The sequence below is a fragment of the Oncorhynchus mykiss genome, chromosome 6 (genome assembly GCF_013265735.2).
Source record: "Oncorhynchus mykiss isolate Arlee chromosome 6, USDA_OmykA_1.1, whole genome shotgun sequence".
Taxonomy (NCBI): Eukaryota; Metazoa; Chordata; class Actinopteri; order Salmoniformes; family Salmonidae; genus Oncorhynchus; species Oncorhynchus mykiss.
In genome coordinates this window covers 81,442,232-81,459,567 of record NC_048570.1, presented here as the reverse complement: position 1 = coordinate 81,459,567, position 17,336 = coordinate 81,442,232, and the positions used below count along the sequence as shown (strand labels likewise).

Below are 17,336 nucleotides of genomic sequence, written 5' to 3'. Positions count from 1 at the left end.
ACAGAGAGGAGACCTGCACTTCACACACACACAGTGGCAATGCCCTACGTAGGGCAGGTGGGACGAGGCCCCACCAAAATAATGGAGATTTTCATGCAATTCTGTTATTTCATGTCACAACAATAAACTGCATCATATCAGTTAGAAAACAATTTTATGGGCCTCCTGACTGGCGAGGCGGTCTAAGGCACTGCATCGCAGTGCTAGATGCGTCACTACAGACCTGGATTCGAGGTTATATCACAACCGGCTGTGATCGGGAGTACCATGGGGCGGTGCACAATTGGCCCAGCGTCATCCGGGTTAGGGGAGGGTTTGGCCCAGCGTTATCCGGGTTAGGGGAGGGTTTGGCCTGGGGGCTTTACTTGGCTCATCGCGCTCTAGCGACTCCTTGTGGTGGGCCGGGCACCTGCAGGCTGACCTCAGTCGTCAGTTGAACGGTGTTTCCTCCGACACATTGGTGCGGCTGGCTTCCAGGTTAAGTGGGCGGGTGTTAAGAAGTGTAGTCTGGCGCGTTATGTTTCAGAGGACGCATGACTCGACATTCACCTCCCGAGCCTGTTGGGGAGTTGCAGCGATGAGACAAGATTGGGGAGAAAAGGGGGGTAACATACAGTGCCTTGCGAAAGTATTCGGCCCCCTTGAACTTTGCGACCTTTTGCCACATTTCAGGCTTCAAACATAAAGATATAAAACTGTATTTTTTTGTGAAGAATCAACCACAAGTGGGACACAATCATGAAGTGGAACGACATTTATTGGATATTTCAAACTTTTTTAACAAATCAAAAACTGAAAAATTGGGCGTGCAAAATTATTCAGCCCCCTTAAGTTAATACTTTGTTGCGATTACAGCTGTAAGTCGCTTGGGGTATGTCTCTATCAGTTTTGCACATCGAGAGACGGACATTTTTCCCCATTCCTCCTTGCAAAACAGCTCGAGCTCAGTGAGGTTGGATGGAGAGCATTTGTGAACAGCAGTTTTCAGTTCTTTCTACAGATTCTCGATTGGATTCAGGTCTGGACTTTGACTTGTCCATTCTAACACCTGGATATGTTTATTTTTGAACCATTCCATTGTAGATTTTGCTTTATGTTTTGGATCATTGTCTTGTTGGAAGACAAATCTCTGTCCCAGTCTCAGGTCTTTTGCAGACTCCATCAGGTTTTCTTCCAGAATGGTCCTGTATTTGGCTCCATCCATCTTCCCATCAATTTTAACCATCTTCCCTGTCCCTGCTGAAGAAAAGCAGGCCCAAACCATGATGCTGCCACCACCATGTTTGACAGTGGGGATGGTGTGTTCAGGGTGATGAGCTGTGTTGCTTTTACGCCAAACATAACGTTTTGCATTGTTGCCAAAAAGTTCAATTTTGGTTTCATCTGACCAGAGCACCTTCTTCCACATGTTTGGTGTGTCTCCCAGGTGGCTTGTGGCAAACTTTAAACGACACTTTTTATGGATATCTTTAAGAAATGGCTTTCTTCTTGCCACTCTTCCATAAAGGCCAGATTTGTGCAATATACGACTGATTGTTGTCCTATGGACAGAGTCTCCCACCTCAGCTGTAGATCTCTGCAGTTCATCCAGAGTGATCATGGGCCTCTTGGCTGCATCTCTGATCAGTCTTCTCCTTGTATGAGCTGAAAGTTTAGAGGGACGGCCAGGTCTTGGTAGATTTGCAGTGGTCTGATACTCCTTCCATTTCAATATTATCGCTTGCACAGTGCTCCTTGGGATGTTTAAAGCTTGGGAAATCTTTTTGTATCCAAATCCGGCTTTAAACTAATTCACCACAGTATCTCGGACCTGCCTGGTGTGTTCCTTGTTCTTCATGATGCTCTCTGCGCTTTTAACGGACCTCTGAGACTATCACAGTGCAGGTGCATTTATACGGAGATTTGATTACACACAGGTGGATTGTATTTATCATCATTAGTCATTTAGGTCAACATTGGATCATTCAGAGATCCTCACTGAACTTCTGGAGAGAGTTTGCTGCACTGAAAGTAAAGGGGCTGAATAATTTTGCACGCCCAATTTTTCAGTTTTTGATTTGTTAAAAAAGTTTGAAATATCCAATAAATGTCGTTCCACTTCATGATTGTGTCCCACTTGTTGTTGATTCTTCACAAAAAAATACAGTTTTATATCTTTATGTTTGAAGCCTGAAATGTGGCAAAAGGTCGCAAAGTTCAAGGGGGCCGAATACTTTCGCAAGGCACTGTATATATATATAATATATATATATATATATATATATATATATATATATATATATATATTGTTTTTGTTTTTTTAATCGCTTGATCTAATAAAGCATACACTGTTACTTTCCCATGTATTGTCACTTTCCCATTGTATTGTCACTTTCCCATTGTATTGTCACTTTCCCATGTATTGTCACTTTCCCATGTATTGTCACTTTCCCATGTATTGTCACTTTCCCATGTATTGTCACTTTCCCATGTATTGTCACTTTCCCATGTATTGTCACTTTCCCATGTATTGTCACTTTCCCATTGTATTGTCACTTTCCCATTGTATTGTCACTTTCCCATGTATTGTCACTTTCCCATGTATTGTCACTTTCCCATTGTATTGTCACTTTCCCATTGTATTGTCACTTTCCCATTGTATTGTCACTTTCCCATGTATTGTCACTTTCCCATGTATTGTCACTTTCCCATGTATTGTCACTTTCCCATGTATTGTTACTTTCCCATGTATTGTCACTTTCCCATGTATTGTCACTTTCCCATGTATTGTCACTTTCCCGTTGTATTGTCACTTTCCCATGTATTGTCACTTTCCCATGTATTGTCACTTTCCCATGTATTGTCACTTTCCCATGTATTGTCACTTTCCCATGTATTGTCACTTTCCCATTGTATTGTCACTTTCCCATGTATTGTCACTTTCCCATTGTATTGTCACTTTCCCATGTATTGTCACTTTCCCATTGTATTGTCACTTTCCCATGTATTGTCACTTTCCCATGTATTGTCACTTTCCCATGTATTGTCACTTTCCCATTGTATTGTCACTTTCCCATGTATTGTCACTTTCCCATGTATTGTCACTTTCCCATGTATTGTCACTTTCCCATGTATTGTCACTTTCCCATGTATTGTCACTTTCCCATGTATTGTCACTTTCCCATGTATTGTCACTTTCCCATGTATTGTCACTTTCCCATGTATTGTCACTTTCCCATGTATTGTCACTTTCCCATGTATTGTCACTTTCCCATTGTATTGTCACTTTCCCATGTATTGTCACTTTCCCATGTATTGTCACTTTCCCATGTATTGTCACTTTCCCATGTATTGTCACTTTCCCATGTATTGTCACTTTCCCATGTATTGTCACTTTCCCATGTATTGTCACTTTCCCATGTATTGTCACTTTCCCATGTATTGTCACTTTCCCATGTATTGTCACTTTCCCATGTATTGTCACTTTCCCATGTATTGTCACTTTCCCATTGTATTGTCACTTTCCCATGTATTGTCACTTTCCCATGTATTGTCACTTTCCCATGTATTGTCACTTTCCCATGTATTGTCACTTTCCCATGTATTGTCACTTTCCCATGTATTGTCACTTTCCCATGTATTGTCACTTTCCCATGTATTGTCACTTTCCCATGTATTGTCACTTTCCCATGTATTGTCACTTTCCCATGTATTGTCACTTTCCCATGTATTGTCACTTTCCCATGTATTGTCACTTTCCCATGTATTGTCACTTTCCCATGTATTGTCACTTTCCCATGTATTGTCACTTTCCCATGTATTGTCACTTTCCCATTGTATTGTCACTTTCCCATGTATTGTCACTTTCCCATGTATTGTCACTTTCCCATGTATTGTCACTTTCCCATGTATTGTCACTTTCCCATGTATTGTCACTTTCCCATGTATTGTCACTTTCCCATGTATTGTCACTTTCCCATGTATTGTCACTTTCCCATGTATTGTTGTTTTGGTACATTTTTGTTCAGTAAGGCAGCTCCAAAATGCAGCTATTTCAGTCTCGCTGAGAGGAGAGAGAAGAGACAGGGTAGATAGGAGAGAGGATATAGGAGAGAAAGTAGAGAGTGGAGAGAGAGAGGAGAGAGGGAGGACCTGCACTAAACACACACAGCCAAAATAACAGAGAGAGGAGAGAGAGGAGAGAGAGGATAGAGAGGATAGAGGAGAGAGAGAGAGAAAGAGAGAGAGAGAGAGAGGAGAGAGAGACAGAGACAGAGACAGAGATAGGATAGAGGAGAGAGAAAAAGAGAGAGAAGGACCTGCAAAGACACACAGCCAAAAGAAGAGAGTATACTGTATATATAGAGAGGAGATGTATCAAGCGTCTCAGGGTGGGAGTACTTTTTCCCTGTCCATGTAATCGTATTCTTTGTGATCTAAAAGGCAGAACTGATCCCTAATCAGAACTCCTACTCTTAGGTGATTGATAAATACGGTCCCTGGACAGTACACTCAGGAGAGAGAAAATACACTCACCATAAGAATATCCTAAACATATCTATAACTAATTATACCTCCAATATAACAACAAACTATATCTAGATGTCTGTCTTTATGGCTGTACAATAGACAGTTGATTGGTTATTTAGGAGGTCCCAGTGGTCCTCCACACCAGACAGTTGGACTGGGCTGGTCTCATACCAATGCAATCTACTCAATTAACCACCAATGGGAACTGACGGAACACTTGGCTGACCGAATCTGCTTCACTCTTATTGACCAGTGGATGTCTACAGGATTACATTAAGTAAATGAAACAATGGCTGATAGTTGCAGTGTCATAACCAGGAAATGCTCTGGTCTGGGTCCTCTGCTGTGAGGGTTGATGAGGGTAACTGGGAGTAGATACACACACACGCACATGCACACACACACATCACAGTAATTAGGGCAGCAGACTCATCAAGTCTGTGTCCCAGTTCCAAATGGCATTCTAGTCCCAATGGAATGCACTACCTTTGACCAGGGCCCATAGGGTAGTGCCAGTAGTGCACTATATAGGGAATAATGTGCCATTTGGGATGCATGCCAAGCCTTATCCATATTCATGAGGTGTGGGGGTAACGCAACGCATCACCCACCAAGCTTATTTTAATTGCAAATCCAGCTGGACAAAGCAGACTTTAATTGAACTATTCTTCAGTGTGTCGCTACAGACTTATCTGTGACCAGACACAGTTTGCAGTAGGAGGGGCGGGCGGGTGTGTGTGTATGTGTGAGTGTGTGTGTGTACTAATGTTGGAACGTTAGCTGAAACTGTACACTGAACAAAGGGACTGTTTGGGTCCTACAGAGATTGTATAGATTCTCCAGACAGACTCTACGAACAGCATAATGGACAGCAGCCAGCCCTGTTGACTCCAACACCAATCCTAGACAAGAATCTGTCTGTCTGTCTCTCTCAATTCAAGGGGCTTTATTAGCATGGGAAACGTGTTAACATTGCCAAAGCAAGTGAAATAAACAATAAACAAAAGTGAGCAGACACAAAACAATATCAACAAAAAATGATTAGAATTACTCAAAAAGTTTTAAAATGATAGACAAGTGTTATATTATCACCTATGTACGGCATTTTAGAAATGTACCTCTCTCTCTCTCTCTCTCTCTATGTGTATATATATATATATATATATAGTTGTCTTACCGTCTTTGCCCTCGTCTTTGTTGTGTTTCTTCAGCCACTCAATGTTCTTCCTGATGGCTTCCAAGTAGATCTCAGACTTGCCTGGGTGATCTATAACAGAGAGGGAGGTAACAGTTTGAAATGTTCATTCAAATTGTTCAACTGAAATGGTTACTCTGGTAACATGTTCACTGCAAACACAATCCTTCTTGAACTGGCCTCTGGTCTCAGTGGACGGCGCTTCTTCCTTGGTTGAGTCTTTCAGGTTCTCATACTCCTTCTGCATCTTGGCCGCCTCTGCCTTGGTGTTGTCATCGTCCTCTGGGGTCTTCCCTGCAACACAGGCACAACAACAGACAGTTACCACCAACCAAACTCAACCCGACTGAACCCAACTCAACTCAACCCCACCCCACCCCACCCCACTACACCCAACCCAACCACACCCAACACAACCACACCACACACAACCTAACCCACCACACCACACCCGACCCAACCTAATCCCACCCAACCCAACCCAACCTAACCTAACCTAACCTAACCAAACCAAACCTCACCCAACCCCACCCCACCCCAACCCAACCCAACCCAATCCAACCACACCCAACACAACCACACCACACACAACCTAACCTAACCCCACCACACCACGGCCAACCACACCCAACCCAACCTAATCCCACCCAACCTAACCTAACCTAACTCCACCACACCCAACCCAACCCAACCCCACCCCCCCACACCCAACCCAAACCCCACCACACACAACCCAACCACACCACACCCAACAACACCCAACCCTTAAAGGGGAAGTTCAGTATTACACAACCTGTCTGAGCAAAGTACCTTAACCTTACATTTACCTTTACCATAACCATCCATAAAAATAAACACATCCAGAAGGGAATAATGAAAAGTACAGTGACTGTAGATTTACCTGACACTAGTCACAGAACCACCGCAAGGTCAATCAGGTGGAATGATATGAAAATAGTGACTGGGTGATATTTACCTGTAGGAGGGATGATGCCAGGGATCCCCACTGACTGGGTGATATTTACCTGTATGAGGGATGATGCTAGGGATCCCCACTGACTGGGTGATATTTACCTGTAGGAGGGATGATGCCAGGGATCCCCACTGACTGGGTGATATTTACCTGTAGCAGGGATGATGCCAGGGATCCCCACTGACTGGGTGATATTTACCTGTAGGAGGGATGATGCCAGGGATCCCCAGTGTTTTCCCCAGCTTATTCTTGGTCTGCAGAGCGATCATAGCATCCAGGTTCTCTACAGGAGCATAGACATATAGAGGTTAGACAGGTCTCCACAACACCACTCATTCTGTGTACAATCTATATTTTCTATTTATACATTCCACTTTTTCCTTCCTTCTAGCTCTCCCCTGCTCTACCTCTCACCTCTTTTTCCACAGCACTACCCATTATTTACTATATTATCCATTTCTGTTCCTCTCTTTCTTTCCTATCTCTTCTACACTCCCCTTTCTCTACCGTTCCCTCTCTCTTTCCTCTTTTTCATTGAGGAACACCACTCATTATACTATGAGGGTCCTGATTCCAGAACACCACTCATTATAATATGAGGGTCCTGATTCCAGAACACCACTCATTATACTATGAGGGTCCTGATTCCAGAACACCCCTCATTATACTATGAGGGTCCTGATTCCAGAACACCAGTCATTATACTATGAGGGTTCTGATTCCAGAACACCACTCATTATACTATGAGGGTCCTGATTCCAGAACACCACTCATTATACTATGAGGGTCCTGATTCCAGAACACCAGTCATTATACTATGAGGGTTCTGATTCCAGAACACCACTCATTATACTATGAGGGTCCTGATTCCAGAACACCACTCATTATACTATGAGGGTCCTGATTCCAGAACACCACTCATTATACTATGAGGGTCCTGATTCCAGAACACCAGTCATTATACTATGAGGGTACTGATTCCAGAACATTATACTATGAGGGTACTGATTCTATCATTATACTATGAGGGTACTGATTCCAGAACACCAGTCATTCATTATACTATGAGGGTTCTGATTCCAGAACACCAGTCATTAGAATATGAGGGTTCTGATTCCAAAACACCACTCATTATACTATGAGGGTTCTGATTCCAGACTCATTATACTATGAGGGTCCTGATTCCAGAACACCAGTCATTATACTATGAGGGTACTGATTCCAGAACACCAGTCATTATACTATGAGGGTCCTGATTCCAGAACGCCACTCATTATACTATGAGGGTTCTGATTCCAGAACACCACTCATTATACTATGAGGGTCCTGATTCCAGAACACCAGTCATTATACTGTGAGGGCCCTGATTCCAGAACACCACTCATTATACTATGAGGGTCCTGATTCCAGAACACCACTCATTATACTATGAGGGTTCTGATTCCAGAACACCACTCATTATACTATGAGGGTCCTGATTCCAGAACACCACTCATTATACTATGAGGGTCCTGATTCCAGAACACCACTCATTATACTATGAGGGTCCTGATTCCAGAACACCACTCATTATACTATGAGGGCCCTGATTCCAGAACACCACTCATTATACTATGAGGGCCCTGATTCCAGAACACCACTCATTATACTATGAGGGTCCTGATTCCAGAACACCACTCATTATACTGTGAGGGTCCTGATTCCAGAACACCAGTTATTATACTATGAGGGTTCTGATCCATGTTTTGAACAGACTCTGCATGTCTAGGAGCCAGCTGAACTGTCTAGTTGGTACTGAAGACAGCTGTGCTGTTCTGTGAAACTGCCAGTTCAGAGAGCTTTCTCATTGTCTCTTTCACTTCCATCCTCTCACTCCCTCTCCCTCCCTCTCTACTGTAGAGATGACGCCGTGTCCTGCTGTTTGTGACCTTTACCCCCTCCCTCCCTCTATCTCTATCTTTCTTGCTCTCTCACTATTTCTTTATCCCTTATCTCCCTAAGGCAGATCAGTTGTGTGTAATAGAGGTGACTCATCCCTATCCACAATCTCGGGTCACTGAGGACACAATGGCCCGTTGCATGGCAACCCGAAATTCCATCCCCACGTCTCCGCGGAACCTAAACATAATGTCGTCGGGGTTGCCAAGGAAACCCCTGTCTATTATGTCATGTATTCAATTTAGTCGTTATTATCGTTGTGTGTTACACTTACACTTATCTTTGTCCTATTGTCTAAACGATACTAGTCACTGAGCCACCATGAAGTCAATCAAGTGGAAGGATATGAAAAGGACATGTCACTCCATAGCAACACATGTAGATACATCGCAACATGACGCACCAAGGTAAAGTAGAGCCATATATAGCTGGAGATCTCAACACATAACTGGTGATTTTCTGACGAACATTAGCGGTGTAATGAATGTAAAGAGGTCTTCATAAATGTTGTGATGACAGTAAATGAGGTGGTATCTGAGTATTGGTGATGTTGGTGCTGTGTGAGGTTCTCAGCAGGAAGTCAATAGGAAGTATTAATTGGTTATGTTAAATCTTGTATGTATGGAACTGGTTGGTCAGGAGCTGTTATTGTGGTGGGGCACGCACACACACACACGCACAAACCCACACACAGACTCACGCACGAACCCCCCCCCCCCCCCCCCCACACACACACACACACAATCTAGATTATCCTCACTTTTACAGCTTTATGAGGGTCACGCACACACGCAAACACACACACACACACACACACACACACACACACACACACACACACACACACACACATACACACAAACAGACACGCAAACAAACTATCTACCTAGCATTACAAATCACTGAAAGAAAACTTAAATGTCTGTCCGTCTGTAGTAGGTAAATCACAGAATGTCACAGAAAGGTAAGAAAAAGATGGAAACCCCCAGAACATCACTATGCTTCAAGTGTATGTCTGAGCACAGTGGTGTGTGTGTGTGTGTATGTGTGTATGTGTGTGTGTGTGTGTGTGCGTGTGCGTGTGTGTGCGTGTGTGTGCGCGCGCGTGTGTGTGTGCGTGCGTGACCCTCATAAAGCTGTAAAAGTGAGGGTCATCCCTGTGACATTATCTGTCTGAAAAGAAGCACAATGCTCCACTGGACAAACAGATCACACCCCCCCCCCCCCCCCCCCCCCCCCACCACCAGTCACCTCCTGGATATAACCTGTACTATACATAACAAAACAGATAACACCCCCCCCCACCTACCCACCACCAGTCACATCCTGGATATAAACTGTACTATAGATAATAAACTGTGTCTTACCAAGGTAGTATATACATGTTATTATATAGATAATAAACTGTGTCTTATCAAGGTAGTATATACATGTTATTATATAGATAATAAACTGTGTCTTACCAAGGTAGTATATACATGTTATTATATAGATAATAAACTGTGTCTTACCAAGATAGTATATACATGTTATTATATAGATAATAAACTGTGTCTTATCAAGGTAGTATATACATGTTATTATATAGATAATAAACGGTGTCTTACCAAGGTAGTATATACATGTTAATATATAGATAATAAACTGTGTCTTACCAAGGTAGTATATACATGTTATTATATAGATAATAAACTGTGTCTTACCAAGGTAGTATATACATGTTATTAAATCGTTCTGTTAGGTGACCTAAACTGGGATATGCTTAACACACCGGCAGTCCTACAATCTAAGCTAGATGCACTCAATCTCACACAAATCATCAAGGAACCCACCAGGTACAACCCTAAATCCGTAAACATGGGCACCCTCATAGACATTATCCTGACCAACTTGCCCTCCAAATACACCTCCGCTGTCTTCAACCAGGATCTCAGCGATCATTGCCTGTATCCGCTATGGGTCCGCGGTCAAACGACCACCCCTCATCACTGTCAAACGCTCCCTAAAACACTTCTGCGAGCAGGCCTTTCTAATCGACCTGGCCCGGGTATCCTTGAAGGATATTGACCTCATCTCATCAGTCGAGGATGCCTGGTCATTCTTTAAAAGTAATTTCCTCACCATCTTAGATAAGCATGCCCCTTTCAAAAAATGTAGAACTAAGAACAGATATAGCCCTTGGTTCACTCCAGACCTGACTGCCCTTGACCAGCACAAACATATCCTGTGGCGGACTGCCATAGCATCGAATAGTCCCCACGATATGCAACGTAGCACACGTTCCAGCAGGTATATCTCACTGATCATCCCCAAAGCCAACACCTCATTTGGCCACCTTTCCTTCCAGTTCTCTGCTGCCAGTGACTGGAACGAATTGCAAAAATTGCTGAAGTTGGAGACTTTTATTTCCCTCACCCACTTTAAACATCAACTATCTGAGCAGCTAACCAATCACTGCAGCTGTACATAGTCCATCTGTAAATAGCCCACCCAATCTACCTACCTCATCCCCATACTGTTTTTTGTTTTATTTACTTTTCTGCTCTTTTGCACACCAGTATCTCTACTTGCACATCATCATCTGCTCATTTATCACTCCTGTGTTAATCTGCTAAATTGTAATTATTCGCTCCTATGGCCTATTTATTGCCTACCTCAATATGCCTTTTGCACACACTGTATATAGACTTTCTTTTCTCTACTTTGTCACTGACTTGTTTGTGTTATTGGCTTGTTTATTGTGTACTCCATGTGTAACTCTGTGTTGTTGTCTGTGTCACGCTGCTTTGCTTTATCTTTTCAGGTCGCAGTTGCAAATGAGAACTTGATCTCAACTAGCCTACCTGGTTAAATAAAGGTGAAATAAAAATAGATAATAAACTGTGTCTTACCAAGGTAGTATATACATGTTATTATATAGATAATAAACTGTGTCTTATCAAGGTAGTATATACATGTTATTATATAGATAATAAACTGTGTCTTACCAAGGTAGTATATACATGTTATTATATAGATAATAAACTGTGTCTTACCAAGGTAGTATATACATGTTATTATATAGATAATAAACTGTGTCTTACCAAGGTAGTATATACATGTTATTATATAGATAATAAACTGTGTCTTACCAAGGTAGTATATACATGTTATTATATAGATAATAAACTGTGTCTTACCAAGGTAGTATATACATGTTATTATATAGATAATAAACTGTGTCTTACCAAGGTAGTATATACATGTTATTATATAGATAATAAACTGTGTCTTACCAAGGTGGTATATACATGTTATTATATAGATAATAAACTGTGTCTTGCCAAGGTAGGAGACTCCCTCTTCAGGTGTGATGGTTCCATATTTCACCATCATCTTGACAAAGTCAATCAGAGTCTTCATGATAGTGATCAGAGTCTCTCTCTCCTGGGCGTCTTGCTCTGGAAACATCACACACACACACACACGCACACACACAGGTGTTTATTTGTTTGTGTGTGCATGTGATGTGTGTGTGTGTGTGTGTGAGAGAGAGAGCTTGCATGCTTGGATATGTTTGTGTGTGTGTGCATGTGCATGCGTGTGTGCGTGTATGCACGTGTGTGCATGTGTGTGTATGTGTGCATGTGTGTGTGTGTGTATGTGTGTGCGTGTGTATGTGTGTGTATATATATATATGTGTGTGTTTGTGTGTGTGTGTGTGTGGATATGTGTGTGCGTGTGTGTGTATGTGTGTGTATGTGTGTGTGTGCGTGCGTGTGTGTATGTGTGTGCGTGTGTGCGTGTGTGCGCGTGTGTGTGTGTGCGTGTGTACGTGTGTGCATGTGTGTATGTGTGTGTGTGTGTGTGTGTGTGTGTGTGTATTCCTACCTGAGTCTAGACTCTTTAGCAGACGGTAGAAGTTGGGGAAGTACTGAAGGTCCTGAAGACCATCCTCTGGGCTCAACTCGTTTCCCTCATCTCTCTCTCCTTCACTCCTCTCCTCCTCCTCCCCTTCTCCCTCACTCTCTCTATCCCAGGTGTTATCCACTGTGTCATCCCCCTCTCCTCTGTCCACGTCGTCATCAATGGCCGCCTGATCTTCATCATCATCTTCTTCATCGTACCGACGGTTGGGGGAACCAGTAACATCCTGGGAGGAGAGAGGAAGAGAGTGAGACAGCCCCATCATCACCATCATCACCATTGTCATCGTCACCATCGTCATCACCATCATCATCATCATCCTCATCACAGCAGTGTCTGATGGGAGGCATGCAGAGATTTTCATGCTAAGAATCCAAAAATGCTCAAATGTTAAATGTAATTGAATTTAGCCTTCTCCCAGATTGTACCATGCTAGCGTCGGGATTCTGGTCATCCTGGTCACCCCGGGTCACGGGATAGTCCTCTCCCAGGTCCTCGATCTCATTGTTCTTTGCGTTCTTAGTGATGAGGTCCTGAAGAGCTTCGGCTACCTCGTACTCCAGACTGTCTGCCTGGCTGTCTGTTATCTAGTGGAGGGACGGAGGGTGAGAGGGAGGGAGGGATAGAGAGAGAGAGAGCGAGAGAGAGAGGGAGAGGGAAAGAGAGAGAGAGGGAGAGAGTGGGAGAGAAAGAGAGAGACAGAGACAGAGAGAGAGAGAGAGAGAGACACAGAGAGAGAGAGAGAGAGAGAGAGGGGGGGGGGAGCGAGACAGAGAGGGAAAGAGAGAGGAGAGAGGGAGAGAGAAAGAGAGAGAGAGAGAGAGAGAGAGAGAGAGAAAGCGAGAGAGAGGGAGAGAGTGGGAGAGAAAGAGAGAGAGACAGAGAGAGAGAGAGAGGGAGATAGAGAAAGAAAGAAAGAGAGAGAGAGAGAGAGGGAGATAGAGAAAGAAAGAAAGAAAGAGAGAGAGAAAGAAAGAAAGAGAGAGAGAGAGAGAGGGAGATAGAGAAAGAAAGAAAGAAAGAGAGAGAGAAAGAAAGAAAGAGAGAGAGAGAGAGAGGGAGATAGAGAAAGAAAGAAAGAAAGAGAGAGAGAAAGAAAGAAAGAAAGAAAGAGAGAGAGAGAGAGAGAGAGAGAGAGAGAGAGAGAGAGAGAGAGAGAGAGAGAGAGAGAGAGAGAGAGAGAGAGAGAGAGAGAGAGAGAGAGAGAGAGAGAGAGAGAGAGAGAGAGAGAGAGAGAGAGAGAGAGAGAAAAAGGTAAGTGCATCACTCACTATAAGAGGGGAATTCCATGAATCAACCCCACTGTGAACTGTTAATCATGGTCTCTGACTCACACAACTACACAACTACACACAAACACCAGAAACAGGCTGGACAAAGGAAAGTTCAGGATATACCAGTTGGGCTCATCCATCTAAATTGGGTTTTCTTTTGGCATAATTATTATTATTTGACTAATAATGGGGGCCTTGAGGGAAACAATGTGCTATGTTAGTAATGCCCAGGCAGATTTATGGTCCCAGTCTGTCCCTGACTTGCATAGTGTCCATCAGGATTGGGATCATTAAATGTTTTATCCAGTCAATTCAAGCAGTAAACAAAAAAATGTCATTCCAATTCCATTTGGGAGCCATTTCTGTGTTGTGTCTTTACCAGACAGCTGGACCTACCAGGCCCAGTCTGAGCAGCTTGGAGACGATCCTGTCAAATACACCTCTGTCGTCCTCCTCGTATATCTTAGTAGCGATCTTCTGGACGATGTCTTCAGCCGTTAGAGGGGTACCATCCACCTGCCTGAAGCTCTCTGGGTCATCTGCAATCACAACCAAGGACACAACAATGTAACAACACTTGTGTGGTTGTGTGTCCCACTGGGTGTAGCATAGATCATACTCCCCTCCCCTCCCCTCTCCTCCCCTCTCATCTCCTCTCCTCTCCTCTCCTCTCCTCTCCCCCTCTCTTAAATATTTCTCAGCTCACTAGGTTTATCCCTGTGCCAGTATATGACTCTTATGTAACAAACTAAAACGCTGAGACTTAAGGCTGTACACCAGGAGACAGATGGCCAGCACACACACACACACACACACACACACACACACACACACACACATTGTAAATGGTCCAACAGCAACAACTCTCTAGTAATGAAACAGACAATAACTTAACCATGTTCAGCTGAATGGTCAATACGTTAACATCACAGAACCTACTTACCTTAGTTTCACTACAGTACAGTACAGTACAGTACACTACAGAGAATCTGGTCTAACTGATGAGGTGCCTTTGTTTCACTACAGTATTGGCTGCTATTAGCTGCTGCCAAGGCAGCAGATACTCTTCCTGAGGTCCGGCAGAATTAAGGCAGTTATACAATTTAAAAAACATTATAAAACATTTGTTACAGAATTCAAAACAAACTAAGTGTGTGCCCTCAGGCCTATACTCCACTACCACATATCCATAACACAAAATCCAAGTGTACGTTCGTGTATAGTGCGTATGTTATCATGTGTGTGTATTCATGTGTCTGTGCTGTGCCCATGTCTGTGTTACTTGACAGAGCCCGCCGTTCCACAAGGTGTATTTTTACCTGCTTTTTAAATCTGATTCTACTGCTTGCATCAGTTACAGTACACTACAGTAGAGTACAGTAGAGTACAGTACACTAGAGTACAGTAGAGTACAGTACACTAAAGTACAGTAGAGTACAGTACAGTACACTAGAGTACAGTATAGTATAGTACACTACAGTACACTAGAGTACAGTAGAGTACAGTACACAAGAGTACAGCACAGTACACCAGAGTACAGTAGAGTACAGTACACTAGAGTACAGTAGAGTACAGCACAGTACACTAGAGTACAGTACAGTACAGTACAGTACACTAGAGTGCAGTAGAGTACAGCACAGTACACTAGAGTACAGTAGAGTACAATACAGTACAGTAGAGTATGGTAGAGTACAGCACAGTACACTAGAGTACAGTAGAGTACTATGCAGTACAGTACACTAGAGTACAGTAGAGTACAGTACACTAGAGCACAGTGCAGTAGAGTACAGTGCAGTAGAGTACAGTAGAGTACAGAACAGTAGAGTACAGCACAGTACAGTACAGTAGAATACAGTACAATAGAGTACAGTAGAATACAGTGCAGTAGTTGAGTACAGTAGAGTAGAGTACAGTACAATACAGTACAGTAGAGTACAGTAGCATAGAGTACAGTACAATAGCAGAGTACAGTAGAATACAGTGCAGTATAGTTGAGTACAGTACAGTACAGTGCAGTAGAGTACAGTATAGTATAGTACAGTACAGTACAGTAGAGTACATTAGCGTAGAGTACAGTACAGTAGAGCAGAGTACATTACAGTATAGTAGAGTACAGTACAGTAGAGTATAGTAGAGTAAAGTACAGTACTTTAGAGTACAGTAGAGTGCAGTACAGTAGAGTGCAGTAGAGTTGAGTACAGTACAGTATAATACAGTACACAGCTGTAGAGTACAGTACAGTAGAGTTGATTACAGTATAGTAGAATACAGTACAGTACAGTGAAGTGGAGTACAGTACAGTCGAGTTGAGTACAGTACAGTAGAATACAGTGCAGTAGAGTACAGTACAGTACAGTACAGTACAGTACAGTACAGTACAGTAGAGTTGAGTAAAGTACAGTAAAGTACAGTACAGTACAGTACAGTGCAGTACAGTAGAGTACAGTACAGTTCAGTAGAGTACAGTAGAGTACAGTAGCATAGAGTACAGTAGAATACAGTGCAGTAGAGTTGAGTACAGTATAGTACAGTACAGTGCAGTAGAGTTTAATACAGTACAGGGCTGTAGAGTACAGTACAGTAGAGTTGATTACAGTACAGTAGAGTACAGTACAGTGCAGTAGAGTACAGTACAGTACAGTACAGTGCAATAGAGCACAGTACAGTAGAGTTGAGTACAATACAGTTCAGTACAGTGCAGTAAAGTACAGTACAGTGCAGTACAGTGCAATAGAGTACAGTACAGTAGAGTACAGTACAGTAGAGTTGATTACAGTACAGTAGAGTACAGTACAGTGCAGTAAAGTACAGTACAGTGCAGTACAGTGTAGTAGAGTACAGTACAGTGCAGTAGAGTACAGTACAGTACAGAACAGTACATCGGCAGTCATGCAAACACACATACAATCACGCACACAGACACACATAAATATTGAAAGAATTAAACATATATGAGCGGTGTTAGACTGAATGTGTCGTGTCACACAAAGCAATCAATTATTCTCCTGAATAACTCCCTCCGACCATATGGGGATGTTTTTCATACACTAAGAATATAACCTTGACCCAGATCCTGAGAGGAGAGACTTGGCGTCAGACCATAATGCCTCTATTCACTTTATAGTGCGCTACTCTTGACTAGGGCTCATAGGGCTCTGGTCAAAAGTAGTGCACTACATAGGAAATAGGTTGCCATTTGGGACACATCCCATCAGTTCCTCTGAGAGGATCAAGAGGAGCCACCTGATTGAATACTTCACATGAATCCTTCCTTATAGAAACCATGTACTGGGGCCTTTGCTTTCACCTGCCCAGCCATGTTAGATCAGTGATTAGGTCAAGGAAGGGAAGAAGGAAGGATTCAAGATGTATTTGAACAAGACCCTTTTCTTTTTTATGGTACCTGACATTTGACCCCAAGTCTAATACAGCAGTTAACTGTTTCCCTGGAACTAGGTCGAGATGAAATACTGGGTCTGTGAGAGACAGGGGCTGTGTCCCAAATAGCACACTATTCCCTATATAGTGCCCTAGTGGTGAA

At 42.9% G+C, this 17,336-nt stretch overlaps 1 protein-coding gene across 2 annotated transcripts in view; it reads right to left on the bottom strand.

Annotated features, from left to right (window-relative positions):
* LOC110526107 (secretogranin-3-like) overlaps positions 1–17,336 on the bottom strand; it is a 31,105-nt gene that overhangs the window by 6,631 nt on the left and 7,138 nt on the right. For both annotated transcript variants that reach the window (XM_036981109.1, XM_036981110.1), the window contains exons 5-11: positions 14,192–14,334; positions 12,950–13,108; positions 12,486–12,747; positions 11,939–12,055; positions 6,877–6,960; positions 5,885–5,998; positions 5,687–5,776 (exon numbers count right to left, since the gene is read on the bottom strand). In XM_036981109.1, the coding sequence (XP_036837004.1) occupies positions 5,687–5,776; positions 5,885–5,998; positions 6,877–6,960; positions 11,939–12,055; positions 12,486–12,747; positions 12,950–13,108; positions 14,192–14,334 (969 nt within the window). The remainder of the gene's footprint in view (positions 1–5,686; positions 5,777–5,884; positions 5,999–6,876; positions 6,961–11,938; positions 12,056–12,485; positions 12,748–12,949; positions 13,109–14,191; positions 14,335–17,336) is intronic.